This window comes from Phoxinus phoxinus, assembly GCF_949152265.1.
Source record: "Phoxinus phoxinus genome assembly, chromosome: 5".
In the NCBI taxonomy this organism is placed as follows: Eukaryota; Metazoa; Chordata; class Actinopteri; order Cypriniformes; family Leuciscidae; genus Phoxinus; species Phoxinus phoxinus.
Window position 1 is genome coordinate 36,192,179 of NC_136880.1, and position 16,037 is coordinate 36,208,215.

A 16,037-nucleotide genomic window follows, 5' to 3' on the forward strand; every position below is an offset into this window, starting at 1 on the left:
ATAGAGAAGCGCACGGCTGATCTGCAGTGGAGGCTTATTCACGGGGCGATAGCTACGGACAGACACGTGGCGCACCTGAATCCGGCAGTGGGTGAACAGTGTAGGTTTTGTGGAATGGTAGAAAACTTGGAACATTTGTTTTTAAGATGTGATAGGTTGAAAGGTCTTTTTAGTCTTCTTGATAGATGGTTTCAAGCGTTTGATGAAACATTCTCAGAAGAAGTGTTCATTGGGGGTGTGATATACAGATTCTTAATCAGAAGGAAAGCGTGTTTGTTAAACTACTTGATCGGAACTGCAAAATTAGCAATTTGGAAGACGAGAAAGAATGAAGGGCTGAATCTTCTTAGTACTGATGCTGAATTAATGTTCAAGAACCTTGTAGCTGGAAGGTTAAATATAGAGTTTGTATATTATAATCTTATAAAGAATGAGGGGTGTTTTGATGATATTTGGTGTCTTAAAAATGTTTTGTGTGTAATTGATGAGGACCAGTTGGTTCTTAATTTTTAATTTATTTTATTTGATTAATGAGTATTTGATGATGTTGTGAATAATGTTTTTATTATGTAAATAATAAAGTCTTGTTAAACCTCTCTCTCTCTCTCTCTCTCTCTCTCTCTCTCTCTCTCTCTCTCTCTCTTTTATTTGTTCAAATCATAGAAGTATAATTTTGCCTATTATTTCTGAATTCATAGCAGTAAAGCAAACAGTTGTAGTGTTTCATGGTTCACTGGCCGGTGCTGCACTCTCCAGATGGGCAGTCGTTGTGTGTGTGTGCGTGCGTGCGTGTGCGCGCGCGCGCGCGTGTGTGTGTGTGTGTGTGTGTGTGTGTGTGTGTGTGTGTGGTGTGTACGCGCATTCATCCTTGTCATTGTATTTGTGTGGGCTTCTGTTTTCTTGGCCATTGGCCTATTAGAAATCAGTCAGTGTATGTGTTAGTTCCATTAGTCACTCCATAATTGTCTAATGTGTGTGTTTTTGTGTGTGAGTAGCACAGCAGCAGAGAGTCACTGTGTTCCAGAATCTTCAGAAGCACGTGCAGGATAAGGAAACCTAACAAACAGCCTAGGGCAGGAATATTTCATTTTTCATTTTCTAAGTTTGTTGGGAGAGACATTTGGGATCATGCATATCTGCCAGGTTTACCGGTGTGACTTTAAAGGCATAGTCCTCTCTCAAAATATATCTCTCTGTCTGTCTGTCTGTCTGTATATCTATATTTGGTTGGTTAGTTAGTTCTAGTTAGGCAAGTAAAATATATGGTTTGAGCAACATTTTCTATTATTAATAAAAAGTATAATTAGTTAGTTTATGAGTTATTTAATCTTATAGTTAGTTAGTTAGTTAGTTCTAATCTTATTGTTAGGTGGTGCATGCTCCTTAACTCAATCTGCTTGCCATCACATCATTTTCTATAGGCAGCTGATTGGTTCCTGCTGTATCAGTAGCCAATGAGCTTGTGTGCTGAGTCTTCAAATACTGGTCAGCATTTGCTGTAGCAGTTGCGGCGCACTTTCAGAAACCCTCCACCTTCCCCAGCTCCACCTGTATAGATCGGCTACGGGTAAATCATGTAGGCTATGCTGTATTGTAGAGCAGCAGCATGTCTTACTTCATCACAGCAGCTTGTCGTGTATTGGCAGTAGCACAAGAGCAGAACCAACAGCAGCAGCATAACAGATCTATTCTGCCAAGACCAAACATATCAACATTGTCATATCCATTACCATGCCAAACACTCAGAGAGTTGTCATGACAGAACTTATCTTATAGTTAGTAGTTTATTCCTTGGCAAGTAAAACATATGGTTTGAGCAACATTCGTGTGAGTTAGATGATGACCACATTTTAATTTCTGGTAAACTGTGTCTTTAATTGTCAGATTGTGAGCTCTGGGCTGTTCATACACTGCTGGGGATTAAACCTGAATCTGCTGGAGAGAGAACTGAGGAACTGGGGTGCCTATAAATCCCTTCCTCCACACAGTTACCTATCTGTTAATCGTCAGATTGTGTTATTCGTTGCTGATGAGGCTTAATAGTTTTATTTTAAAACTGCTTCATTTTTATTAAAAGATAGGACGGTGCACATGCTCACACACAGTGGTAATATAGTTCAGAACCCCCCCCCCCCCCACACACACACACACACACACACACGCACACACACACACACACACACACAGTAGTTAGTTATCACACTCTGCAGATCTGAACTCGTTATCAATTCTTTTTTACGACGACTATACAGGATAACAAGAGACAGTAATGAGGCCTCACACTCACACACACTCTCACAAGCTCTTACAACAGTCTTACTGAAACACGTTTAACGGTCATGCTGAAAAATATTTGAATGCTTGTCTTCTATCTGTCTGGTCTTCCAAATGCTGCATGTTGTTAGTTTATTAACAAAACCCTGACAAAAAAGTATTGTGATGATATCATAGTACTTTAGTATATTATGGTACTGTATTTTTCTTACATGGTACATGATTTTTTTTAGGACATGGTACCATGGTAATATAATGGAACACAACCATTCAAAAGTTTGGGGTCAGTACGTGTTTTTTTTTTTTTTTTTTTTTTTTTTTAAGAAATTAATACTTGCATTTAGCATGTACACATTAAATGAATCAAAAGTGACAGTAAAACATTTATAATGTTACAAAAGATTTCTATTTCAAATAAATGCTGTTCTTTTTAATTTTCTGTTTATCAAAGAGTCCTCGTCTAAAATGTAAATCATAGTTTCCACAAAAATATTAAGCACTAATATTAACTTTTTTTATATAACTTTTTTTCAAAATTGATAATAATAAGAAATGTTTCTTGAACAGCAAATCAACACATTAGAATGATTTCTGAAGGATCATGTGACAAACACTATATGGCTATATGGATAAATTCAGCTTTACCATCATAGGAATAAAGTAATTTTCAAATATATTCAATATATTTCGTTCTATGGTAGTTTGAAACATATACCAACAAACATGGAACTGCAATTCATATTCCACTGTATTTATATGGTACTTCCAGAAAAACTTCCACTGCTAGGTACTTTTTGAGTGTATGGCATCAAATATGGTATTACCATGGCACATGGTACACCATGGTACTATGATAGTGTCTAAACTGTGGTACCAGCTATAGTTACAATGATAGCATGCTCAGGAAAACATGTAATTTTTACCTTGTCCAGACATATGGTGATACCACAACGTTTTGTAACTGATAGAAGTGATTCTGTATGTTTGTGTTGTGTGTGTTTTGAGCATCGAGTAAAAAAAGTAAAAAAAACCTGTTGTGTTCTTACACACCGTCATGTACAAAATAAATGAGACCTCCTTTCCTGTCATGACACATCTGTTCTTCACACACCTTCCTCGAACAATGTCAGTGAGACGATACATGCTCGTACAATACCGTTTCCATTAGCTTGCGGAGGTATTTCTGAGCTCTTCTGTCACACAGTCTCTCTTCAGCTCTCTGACTCAGCTCGCTGTGATGAGGAAAGATCTGTTGACACCCAACAGCATGTGTGTCTGCTACCCGGAAAAAAGACGCACACCCCCATCACACGGCTAAAAGGGAGTTTTAAATTATATATGTCTGCAGCTGAGAATGTGCTGTGGTTGTAATGTCACACAAACTAATAATGGCTCGGAAAAAAATATAGAGTGGGAGATGATGTTTGGGCGACATGCCCCGGCTGCATCAGTGTGAAGGATGAAGCCACCTTTTATAAAGACAACAGATTTGTCTTATTTGAAAAGGCAATCATCTAAAAAAGCCTGACCTGACCTGCAGGAATAAGACAGAGAGATAAACTAGATCATTATCTTTTAATCTGGTTTCATTCTTACTCAGATTGGATGTTGATATGCAAAAATTTGGAGACAGATCCGCTTGGAAGGGAAATGTGAACTGTCCAATCTGAATTTGTATTCTCATCGTAAAGTGAAAATCAGGGGGTGGGTGTCCGCAAGCCAAAATCAATGTTCTTGGTTTCCCTCCAAAGGCATGCTAACTCGCTTCCTGTGAGACAATGCACAGCTTCACAAATACACAAAAATATTCAAGTACCATGTCTTGTTGTTCCTCCTAAAATAATACCCCAAAGTGAAGAAAATCCATCTTGATGGTCTTATTACGATGCAAAATCAGGTTTTGAGGCTGGCAGGGTTAGATCCAGACATCAGGAGCTGTTGCTCTGGTATTTTCAACAAAAAGAAAAGAAAATGTGAGTGGAGTTGCTCATTCAAAACCCACCACCACGATAAGGTTTGTGGGTGGTTGTCAGGATGTTTGCTAAGGCGTTCTGAGTGGTTTTTAGTGCTTTGCTATGTGGTTGCTTGGATTATCTGGGTGTCTTTTATTGCGGTCAATAACTATGACTCAGGTCTCTACTTCAATGCAAGTTTATGGGATTTCTCATCTACCAGTTGAAAATTGTAAGTTTAATCACATAGAAAAGCAATATCACACCTCTCCTCAGCAATCCACATTATTTGAAGTGTCATTTAGTTCTGTAGCACAAACATATTACATCAAAGTTTATTACTTCAGCGTTTGTGGATGGATGGATGGATGGATGGATGGATAATTGGATGGATGGATGGATGGGTAATTGGATGGATGGATGGATGGATAATTGGATGGATGGATGGATGGATAATTGGATGGATGGATGGATGGATAATTGGATGGATGGATGGATAATTGGATGGATGGATGGATGGATAATTGGATGGATGGATGGATGGATGGATGGATAATTAGATGGATGGATAATTGGATGGATGGATGGATGGATAATTAGATGGATGGATGGATGGATAATTGGATAAATGGATGGATAGATAATTGGATAAATGGATGGATGAGATAGGTGGATGGATGGATGGATGGATAATTGGATAAATGGATGGATGAGATAGGTGGATGGATGGATGGATGGATGGATAGATAGATAATTGGATAAATGGATGGATGAGATAGGTGGATGGATGGATGGATGGATAATTGGATAAATGGATGGATGAGATAGGTAGATGGATGGATGGATGGATGGATGTATAGATAGATATATTTTCCTTCAAACAGTAAAACAAACTGCACTTAGTCTACATGTGTTTATCATAATCACTGGATAAAAACAAATGTTTAAGCAATCTGTGGACAGTAACAGTGAACCAGAGCAAATTGATGATGTTTCATCTGTGACTCAGTCGGGCATTAAGAGGACGCCACATTTCAGAGTAGAGGAAATTGTAATGATAGAGGAGTGGAAATGGATTGCTGAGGTATTACTGTAGATTGAAACCAAGGCCGCTGTTAAAGTTACATTCACGCCCTGATGAATAGAGCTGTAGCTAATGTATTTTATATTGTAGCCAATAAGATGATCTAGATGGGAGGCTCAAGCCATAAAAAGTGCACAAAAAAACAGCCAGCCATTTTGTGCGTGTGCATTCACGTGTACTTTTTAAAGCTATTAAAGAGTTTTTGTTCTCTGGTAATAGCTATCTTAAATCACTGAAGTGCTGTAAGAGTCTCTGTGGATCAAACATTCAGTTGTTATCTGCACTGAGAGAAAATTAAAATGGTTTCCTCTGGGTCCAAAAAGGAGGTCCATTATTCACATGCACTGCAGTCCCAGTGTGGGAGGTCATGAATGTTATTTATTTATTTCGAAAACCAAATAGCAGAAAAAATGTAACAGGTAGGACCTTGGTGACTTAAAAAAAAAAATCCCTGTAACTTTTGAAATAAAAGTGTTCAGGGTACTATGAAAATATCTGTGCAGAACATTTTAACATGTATTTATTTATGTAACTGCCACAGTTCAATGCTATTAAAGGATGTGTCTGCACTCCAAAGCTCTTCTGAAAGTTTTAAAGGTTTAAAAATATAAATAAATTATAATATTTCAAATACATTTTGAATCATAACTCTGTTAATTAATTTTTTTACTGTTATTCCAATTCACAATAACTTTTGTAACTTATTTTGGATGTGGCCAATTCAAATTCCCATGAATGGAGCTGAATTTTTAATTTCAGAATTTTGCCCATCCCTGTATTGCAATCGTAATAATATTTGCACAAATTTATATTTTATATGTCATTTTTAGTATTCTCCTCAGAAAGGAAAGCAGATGTTCAGGGTATTTATATTCACCAATCACCATCCAAATCAGTAAACTCTAAACTGAAGGAACGCAATGAGCTTTCCTAAGCCTTATCCAGAAGTTTTTGGTGTTTATAAGAAGATTTCACATTAATTTAGCGCATTTATTTTAAGGAGACACGCCTGAAATGAAATAAAATAAAATGAAATAATATTAAATAAAACAAAACAGGCATATCTGAAGTGAAGACACTTGAATGTTATGTCCTTGGTAACAGATTTCTCACTTTCTCCACAGGAATCTTGGGAAGTCAGGACTGCGAGTGTCATGCCTTGGACTTGGTGAGCATTTTTTATTTACGTATTTTAAACAAGCAGCCGTAAACCATAAACACCAAAAGGTCACACTGACAATAAGTATCATAGATCTGTGATGCGTTCACACAATGGGCCCTATTTTAACGATCTGAAACGCAAGTGTCAAAGTGCAAAGCGCAAGTAACTTTGTGGGCGGATCCCGGCGCTGTTGCTATTTTCCCAGCGGGATAAATGACTCTTGCGCCCGACGCAAATGTAAAAGGGGTTGGTCTGAAGTAGCTTCATTATTCATAGGTGTGGTTTGGGCGTAACGTGAAATAAACCATTCAGAGCGCCATCTCACATTCCCTTTAAGAGCAGGCGCGCTTGTTCCATGGCGGATTGCTATTATAACGGCGGATTTGCCGGCGCACGCCAGGAGCAGTTCACAGCCGAGGAAACCGACGTTCTCGTCAGGGCTGTAAAACACAGAGAAGTGACATTGGGGATGATGGGAGAAACCCACCCAAATTAGGTTCGGTTAAACAGGCGTATAATTTGGGTAAATGTGTAGCCTAATCTAGATTTTTTTTTTTTTTTATCTAGATAGATCTTTTTCACATCTTCACGGACACAACAATGATTTCCCTCGTGTGTTAATATTTTTCCTTGTAATAATGTATGATTTGCACAAATGAAAACTGCTGCATCTGTTTATATTAGAGAATCAAAGTGGATGCGCGTTAACATTATGGCCAAGCACGCGCCCTTAAAATACCATATCACTAACGCGCAACGCGCCACTGTCTTTAGACTGTTTTTTTCCTGATCAATGGCGCAATTGCTTTCTAAAACTGGAAAATAGCACCATGGAAGTTTTGCGCCGGAACACGCCTTCTCTTTGCGCTGAACCGCCCCCGCGAGCGCAAGTTCATTTCCTAATTTACCGACGTGCGTCTGTGGAGGGAAAAGTCCGCTGTGCGCGGGTGCAAAATAGGAATGATACATGCGTCGGTGTTCAAAGTCAATTGCGCTGGGTGCAAGATAGGGCCCAAGATGTTTCAATGAAGTGCAGGCAACATTGTGTGTTTGAAGTCACATGATCTTGAAAATGTTATCCTCCCTCCATTCATATTTAATTTATCATGAATTAAAACACAAGCTCACTAATTGCCTCACACACTCCACGCACAGCGGGAGAGTGATGGGTTGACGCTCAATTTATTCTTTTTTCCTTTTAGTTTACGATTAGATGTTTGACTTGTGAATGGAAACATAATGACTGTATAAATCAGTTTTGAGATAAAAACACGCAGCGGCTTATATAGCAGGCATTTCTAATGCTGCGGGGCTCCAGGAAAACCATGCAAGAGATCATGCAGTTTATTCCAATCTGGCCGTTCTATATTTATCACTACAACAACTAATGCAAGATACGCAAGAAAATTACAGCAGTGTCAGTTCTGGTCTGATGTTCTGCTCTTATTTGCAAGAATTTGAATGGTGTATTGAAAATGTTATGTTTTGTCTCCAAGAGCAAACATATTTTTCTCGCATGAAAACCACAGGGCATTGAAAACTGAATTGGTTTGGTGTGGACTGAACTAGGATAAGTGAGCTGGCTTTTATTGTTGTCATACTAAAGGCTTTCAGAAAGAGCACTGAGGAACAAACAGCTGCTATTCCATCATTTAAAAAAGCCCCGGGCTTATCTTCACAATCCACTTCCAAATGGTGTCTCTCTTATCTTAGATGAGAATCTTCCTCGGTACGAGTCTGTCCTCCATCCTGCATCCAAATATACACTGCCGTTCAAAAGTTTGGGGTTACTAAGATTTTGAAAAAAGTTTCTCAAGCTCGCCAAAACTGCAACTATTTAATCAATGACACAGTAAAAACATTAAGATTGTGAAATATTATTACAATTTAAAATAGCCATTTTCCATTTTTATATATTTTAAAATGTATAATGTATTTCTGTGATGGCAAGCTGAATTTTCAACATCATTACTCTAGTCTTCAGTGTCACATGATCTTTCAGAAATTGTTCTAATATTCTGATGTGCTGCTGATTATTATCAACGTTAAATTCATCTTTGATGAAGGTAAAAAAAAAAATTATTGTCAACTTAACTGTCACTGTTGCTAAATTGAATGCATCCTTGGTGATAAAAGTATTACAGTATTTTCTCTTTTTTTTTTTTTATCGAACTGCCCCCAAACTTTTGAATGGTAATGTAAACTTTCTGTATTATTTTAGTACCTGATTAACTGAGTATACAAATCAGCAAACAGAGCAAACATACTCACAAAAGCTGTGCTGATTGAAACTTGTTTTGTGAATAAGGCTTAAACTACTAAGAGCTTAATTTCACGCCTGCTTATTCACTGATGGTTAGTGATTGAAATGCAGGTTTTGGTGCTGAAATATTTTGCAAAAGTGCTGCAACTCACCCTTCATTGCTTGTAGCTGTTATTTTCCTGAGACGTCAGAGGTCATTGCTTCAGGTCGGACATCGCAAACATTAGCCACTTGATCAAACGCTGCAAGAGCACTGCAGGCCGATAAGATTTCAGTGCTTCAGACGTGCACTTTACTGAATACATGAGGACAGCTTTCAGTGGAAACCACCAAAGCAGCAGTAATTTCTTGTATAGGCTTGTGTGTGCATATGTGCATGTATAAATGTATGTTCATTCATGTGAGTCAGTGGTTTTTGCTTAAAGACTGATGGAAACAACGGTGACTGCTTATTTTTGTACAAATAATCTAAAATATAGTTATTTTAAATATCACTCTTGGTACGCTTCAATATTTTAGTGAATTAAAGTGTCAAATATAACACCGCATGTATCAGGTTTTTTGTATGTTTTATATTCATTTACTAATATAAATTAATATAATAAATCTAGTCAGTCAGATCTAATGCAGTAATATGTGAGGAGATCCAGGATTAGGCGGAAAGATCCTGTGTTTGTCTCAGTTGATGAGCTGCCGAAGACCCTGGTGCACACTGTTGCTCACAGTAGCTGTACGTATAAAGTTATCTGGCAGGATGAGGACTGTTACGTCATGTACCAAACACAAGAAAGGCGCCAAATGCTTCTTATCGCTGCACAGGTGTCACCAAGGGAACGTAACACTTGCAAACGCCCACACTATTTCCTCATTTATCCTACAACCCATGCTGGGCGCTTGATCGGGAACAGCTGACGGGTTCCCTCACCCTGAAACACAGTCGGGTGTTTCTTCGAATGTCAACTGATCCCATATATCGAAGCCCAGGACACCAGTGCTTGCTGGAGAGATGCTCATCCCGCAGCGGGGGTGTGTTTTAGGGTGATAGTAGGTGATTCTGACAGGGATGTGGGGCAGTGACTGCCAAGTCTTACCCTGACAGCAATGAATCATGGGTGCTTTAGACTGCCAGCAGTGTGAGTCAGGCCAAGAATAACAGAGTCCTCAGGAAATCCTGGGACAGATTTTCCCAAGAATCAACCTCATTTTTGTCTCTTTAGCTATATGCTGCAGCTGAACTAAAGTATTGAAGCATTTGTTTATTTTTGATAGTTTCAATTCCCCTATCAAATATTCAATATGCCTATATATATACTGTATATATATATATATATATATATATATATATATATATATATATATATATATAATGAATACTTTGATTTAGAAAGGATTAAATTGATCAGAAGTGACAGAAAAGACATTTAAAATGTACACAAGATTTGCTTTTTAAATAAATACAAAGTTCCGTCATGAAACTCTAGATGGCGCATGCTGATAGGTCCTTAACTCAATTTGGTAGCGATGACATCGTTATCTACATAGCGCAGCTGATTGGTTGCTGTGTCATCAGTGGCCAATGAGCTGCAGCTCAACATTCAAATACGTGCAGGGTTTGGTGTTAGCAGTCTGTGTTGTGACACTTTCAGAAACCCTGCACCTTCCCCAGCTCCACCTGTGTAGATCCGCTATATGGGGGTCATTTCATGTATGCTATATATGTGCATATATGTGACTCTACTTGCTCTACAGCAGCAAAAGCAGCAATAACCAACAACAGCATCATCTGCAGCAGCGTAGCAGATCTATTCCGCTAAGATCAAATACATTAACATTGCCAAATACATTACCAAGCCAACTTCTCTGAGAGTTGCCTGTGACAGAAATACTCTTTTTAACTTTCTATTCATCTAAAGAAAAATGTTATCATATTTCCATAAAATATAATCAACACTGCTGTTTTTAACATTGATAATAAGTTTATTGAGCACCAAATCAGCATATGATTTCTGAAGGATCATGTGACATTGAAGACTGAAATAATGACTGCTGAATATTTAGGTTTGCCTTCACACAAATAAATTACATTTAAAAAATATTAAAATAGAAAATAGTACCTTTAAATTGTAATAATATTTATTGATGTAAAAAAAAAAATGCATGAAAAATTTTGGAGGTGAGTTTTAAAGTTTCGACTTCCCTGCTTTCTTAGGATTATTTATGATATTTTTAAATTTTCACAACTGCAAAATCTAATAACCTTATAAAGAACTGAAAAAGTAGTCAAAATACATGCTATATTTATAAGATGGTTAAAATACGTACATTTATCTGATGCTTTTCATCCAGAGAGACTTAAAAGACAAATAAATAAATAAATCGTTTTTTTTTTTAAAAGCTTCCCAAAAAAGAATACCATTATTATGTCATATTGAATGAAATCAATAGGGAAATGTTGATTTTGTTTACATCAAAATGGAAGTGAAATGTATACACCAAGTCCACTGAACATTACTGTAAAATATTCAGATTCAGTTCTGTGTTTCCTTCTAATGTGTTTGAAGGTTTCAGTGACATGCAGGCACCAGACCAAATAAATTAAACTCTGCTTGGAATACATTTATTCATTTTGCAGACGCTTTTATACAAAGTGACTTACAAATGAGGAATACAGCAAGCGATTCAACGTGAAAAGGCAAACAAGTAGAAAGAGGAGAAGTGCTCAAAGTTTCAGACATTGCTTATTTTTTGTGCCTCTCTGTGATGGTACCACGAGTCGAGTTGTTCATTTACCGATCGTAGGCCTCTGGTAGGGATGTGGATGAGCGACGGCATCACAGAGAGGCAAAAAATCACTATAATAATAAACTAACTCACTGGATAACTCACACTCCCTCCCTCTCTTTCTCTTTCTCAGGCACATGGGTGACATTCGGGGGGCAGATTTCAGACGAGGTGAGTATTTCAATTGTTATATTTTTATATTCATAACCAGAGAGTAAACGTAATTTTTTCCAATACATTTTCAACAGCAATTAATCTACAGATTAAAAACTATATTTACTCTTAATAATTAATTTTGTAACCTAATATAATAGGGGGCTGAATCATCTGTTTTCACTCATAATTCCCATTTCTAAATCCACTTTAGCCATAAGCACAAAGTGGGTAGAGTTAGCCGAGATTAGAATGTTCTGTGTTGACAGTCTTATCAGAGAGGAAGGCTCGTAGACACATCATGCTGTGGTCTTCCTCATTATTCAAACAATAACATCATTCTGCCAGTGTCCCTTTCTGACACTCACCCAAGGCAAATGCACATAAATACTAGCGGTTCTTACATAATAAAAGTCCCTGTGGCAACAACTTCCATGACAAGCCTGTCTCTCCCCAGAGGCGGAGTCTCCTCTTTTGTCCACTCATCCCTCTTGTCCAATCAAATTATGCGAGATGCGGATGTCCCAGTTCGGTTTCCTTCTCCACATGTCATAAGTCATCTCATCAGCAGTTGAACAGACGGTTTTCCCTTATCGGCCTGCTAATATACAACTACGCTGACAGAACGGATCACTGTCACTCATACTGGCTGACAGTTCTCCATCAAAGACAGCGAGAGAGAGAGAGACTGATGGATTGTAGAGATTGCAGAGGTTTTAACCACCATTTCAACTGTTCTTTCATCAGAAGCTCAAACTCTGACATGAAGATCAATCATTGCAGCAGTTACACAAGAAAAACAGATGCTCTGGTCCAAAACCTATTAAAGGGGCACACACTACACATTTTTTTCCCATTGACTTCCATTCATACACATTCAAATGCATCAGACCGGAAACGCAAGCTCATGCAAAAAGTTTTGCATTTCACTTCGTTCCGAAGTTCGAGTTTGGGGAACACTGAACTGCGAATGACCAGTAGAAGATCGATATGTCATTGCATAACCACTTGGCTGAATAAAAAGAACACATATTTTTGCAGTTAAGTCGAGTAGATTGTATATTTTTACATTTTGATTGTTTTACACTCTAAAAAATGCTGGGTTATTTCAACCCAATTTTGGGTCAAATATGGACAAACCCAGCTGTTGGGTAAAATTTTTACATTACATTTTTAACCCAACGTTTGGGTTTGTCCATATTTTACCCCAAATTGGGTTGAAACAACCCAGCATTTTTGAGAGAGTACTGTTTGTTATGTTGAATTCATGTTTATAAAAAAAGATGCTGCAGAGTGTGACGTCGTATTACGACAGTGTCCATTGAAATTCCTTGTTCTCAAAGTCTAGTGTGACCACGGCTTAACTGGCTGTTCATGCAGAAACATGTGCTAGACGGATGTCTTTGAACGTTGCGTTCGCATCTTGCGTGTTGTTCAGCGTCTCATCGATGACGCGGTGTTCTAAAAACTTAGTTTGCAAGTTAAAAGAAGTTTAACTTTTAAAAAATGCATCTCAAGACGTTTTTCACATTCCACTGCCAGCATCTCAATTTAAAAACAAAACAAAAACAAAAGGCCTCAAGGCACATTGTCTGACTTATTTTAATATGAACACTACGGGCCCTATCATACACCCGGCGTAGTGCAGAGCCAGCCGCGATGCAAGTGTTTTTTCCTAGTTTCAGCCCGACGCAGTTATCATTTTCACGTCCTGCGGCATGTTGTTAGCAAATACATTTGCGTCCATCTGTTCGTCCATGGGCTGCTGGTCTGAAAGCGAGGTGTGTTCAGGGCAGGCGCATTGTTGGCCGTTGCTATTTTGAGGCAACTGAAATAGACTGCGCCATTGGCCAACTGAAACCTGGTCTAAAGGCGCAATATTTTTTTTTGTCATTTCAAGGGCAAATTGTGCCTCACATAATATGAGCCTATAGGCGGGTGCACAACGCACGTACACTCTGCTTATTACAGACACAGGGTGAACACAGTGTGCAGCAGGACACAAACATGGCAAATATAAAAAATAAAAGGATTATAATGTAAAAGTTATTATTGTGTACATAAAGATATGGTGGAATCCGTCTTGTCCTGTAGATGGTCTGCTAGCGCGCTTTAACCTCGCGCACGAGTAGATCCGTTTCCTCTCTGGGGAAGCGTTCAGTCTTTCCACTTGCAAATACCGCCATGCAAATAGCAATCCACCATGGCGCAAGCGCAACTGGCTTTTAAAGGGAATGGAAGATTAGTTTCTGATTGTTTTTTTGCACGTTATGCCCCAAAGCACACCCATTACTCATTAAGAGAATAGGGACAACCCTTTTAGACCATTGGGTGCTCAGACCATTTTTTCCCGTCGTTAAACTAGCAAAAGTGGATTCGGACACGCACTAAGTGCACTTGCGCTGTGCGCTTTAGACCATGAGCTTAGATTGTTAAAATAGGGCCCAATTGTGTAAGACGCTGAAAATGACGCTAGCACAATGGGCAAAGACATCCGCTTAGCGCATGTTTACATAAAAAAATAAGAAAAAGTAGCGTAGTGAAGTGCAAAAACACAACACAGGGAAGTGGAATGGAAAAAAACAACTATTTTTTTAAAAGTTGATTTTAAAACTTATCTTAACTTGAGCACTGTATTTTTAAAACACTTGCGTTTTCAACCCAAGCCGTCAAACCAACGTCATCAGAAAAGGAACGCCATTCCAGACCAGAAGTAATTTTTCAGACTTTGAATATAGATTACCACGGCAAACATTTTTTTTCTGTATATTAACTTGCACGGATGAATTGTTCACCACAAGACTAGTAATATGCGCTAACAAAGTAAATAGGGTCCATTTTGATTTCATATCAACTTTAAAGCTGCAGTCCGGCACTTTTTTGTGTTTAAAAATATAAAAAAAGACATTTTTGAAAAAAAACGTAACCAGCCAGTGTTCAAAACGATCTGCTTGCCTTACCTCGATTCAAAACGGTAAGCTTGTAATAATGATTTTAATTCCAGTGGTACTGGTGGATTTCCGCGGGAATTTCGAGCATGTCTTTGCGTCATTACGTCACTTCTGTACACATAGAGAAGGAGTCCCCGGCTAGCGTGTGTGGATGATGGAGGAGATTTAGCTTAGCACATGGTATGGCGGATCCCGAAAGTTTAAAGCGACAATCACCAGTGACAACTGGAGATTCACCAGTTGTAAAACACAAAGACTTCGGACTTCAGATTGGCTACAGAAAAAATATATTTTTCACGTTTTGACGTGATATAAGCAATCGTTAGATTGAATCAGCATGATATAGCCTACTGCAATGCTTCCCCCCACCCCCCGAATTTGGTCAGAACTAAAGTGAATGTTACTTACTTGTTCAGATGACATTTTCCGATGAAAATTCTAATGTTGACACTTTCAAAAAGTATACTCTGAGATTGCTGATGACAGTACAGTATCCACAGCGACGCGGCAGCCTCAATACATTGTGTTCATCCGCGCTGTTTCATGCCGATTTACTACCCACGCACAGTTAATAATTCCGCGAATAACTGCAATTGCAGATTTCGAACAGAGATGGCGACAAAGAGGGAAAACGACGGACTGCAGCTTTAACTTGAGCATTGCGTATTTAGAATGCTGTGCCATGCGCAAGACGCTGCAGAAGATTGCAAGCTCTTTAGTCAAACACGTCCATCCATCACCTGTTTACATAGAACAACAATGAAAAAACAGTGCAATGGATCGTAAAATCACAATCGTTTCAAATTAGAAATGACTTGTGTGTCTAATAGCTTGAAGATAGTTGTGACATTCCAGTGCTGTTTAATTTATCACACCCTACGTCACGACTAGCTGTTGTGTTACTATTTATAAAATGATGAGCACAATTTTTAAAGGATACATTTACCAAGCATCCATGCATAATAATAATAATCTTGTGTTAATATGCACATGAATGCCACTCTGTTCATCTTCCTGAAAATCTGTCCGTAAAGACATGACTGATTTTTTCAGCATTATGTGACAAACAATGTGAGGTGTACAGAATGAAAACACTGTCAGATGATGTTAATTCCAGTGCAATAGCACATATTCCTATATACATAGTGACGAGCAGGCATTAAATGCCAGAGCAAGTGCTTGGAAGGGAGGGGTTGAAAAATAACAGTGCCCTGTGAAATCAGCCGAAGAGGAAAATCTTTCATGGACAGAGCAAGCTATTGCATTTTAATGAAAGATTACAAAGAAAAATGGTTTTAACATGCATTTTGTGATCCTGTTCTGCCCCTCTCTCTCCATGATTGCCTATCAACTGCACTGTCCATATGAATAAAAGTGGCAAAGATATTCTACATAGGTTTAACACAATATGTAAAAA

The 16,037-nt window shown here is 38.2% G+C and overlaps 1 protein-coding gene across 6 annotated transcripts in view; it reads left to right on the plus strand.

Moving 5' to 3' along the window:
- The window catches only part of kcnab1b (potassium voltage-gated channel subfamily A regulatory beta subunit 1b), a 49,999-nt gene that overhangs the window by 14,852 nt on the left and 19,110 nt on the right, over positions 1–16,037 (plus strand). For all 6 annotated transcript variants that reach the window (XM_079613895.1, XM_079613896.1, XM_079613894.1 and 3 more), the window contains exons 2-3: positions 6,435–6,478; positions 11,650–11,687. In XM_079613895.1, coding sequence (XP_079470021.1) covers positions 6,435–6,478; positions 11,650–11,687 — 82 coding nt within the window. The remainder of the gene's footprint in view (positions 1–6,434; positions 6,479–11,649; positions 11,688–16,037) is intronic.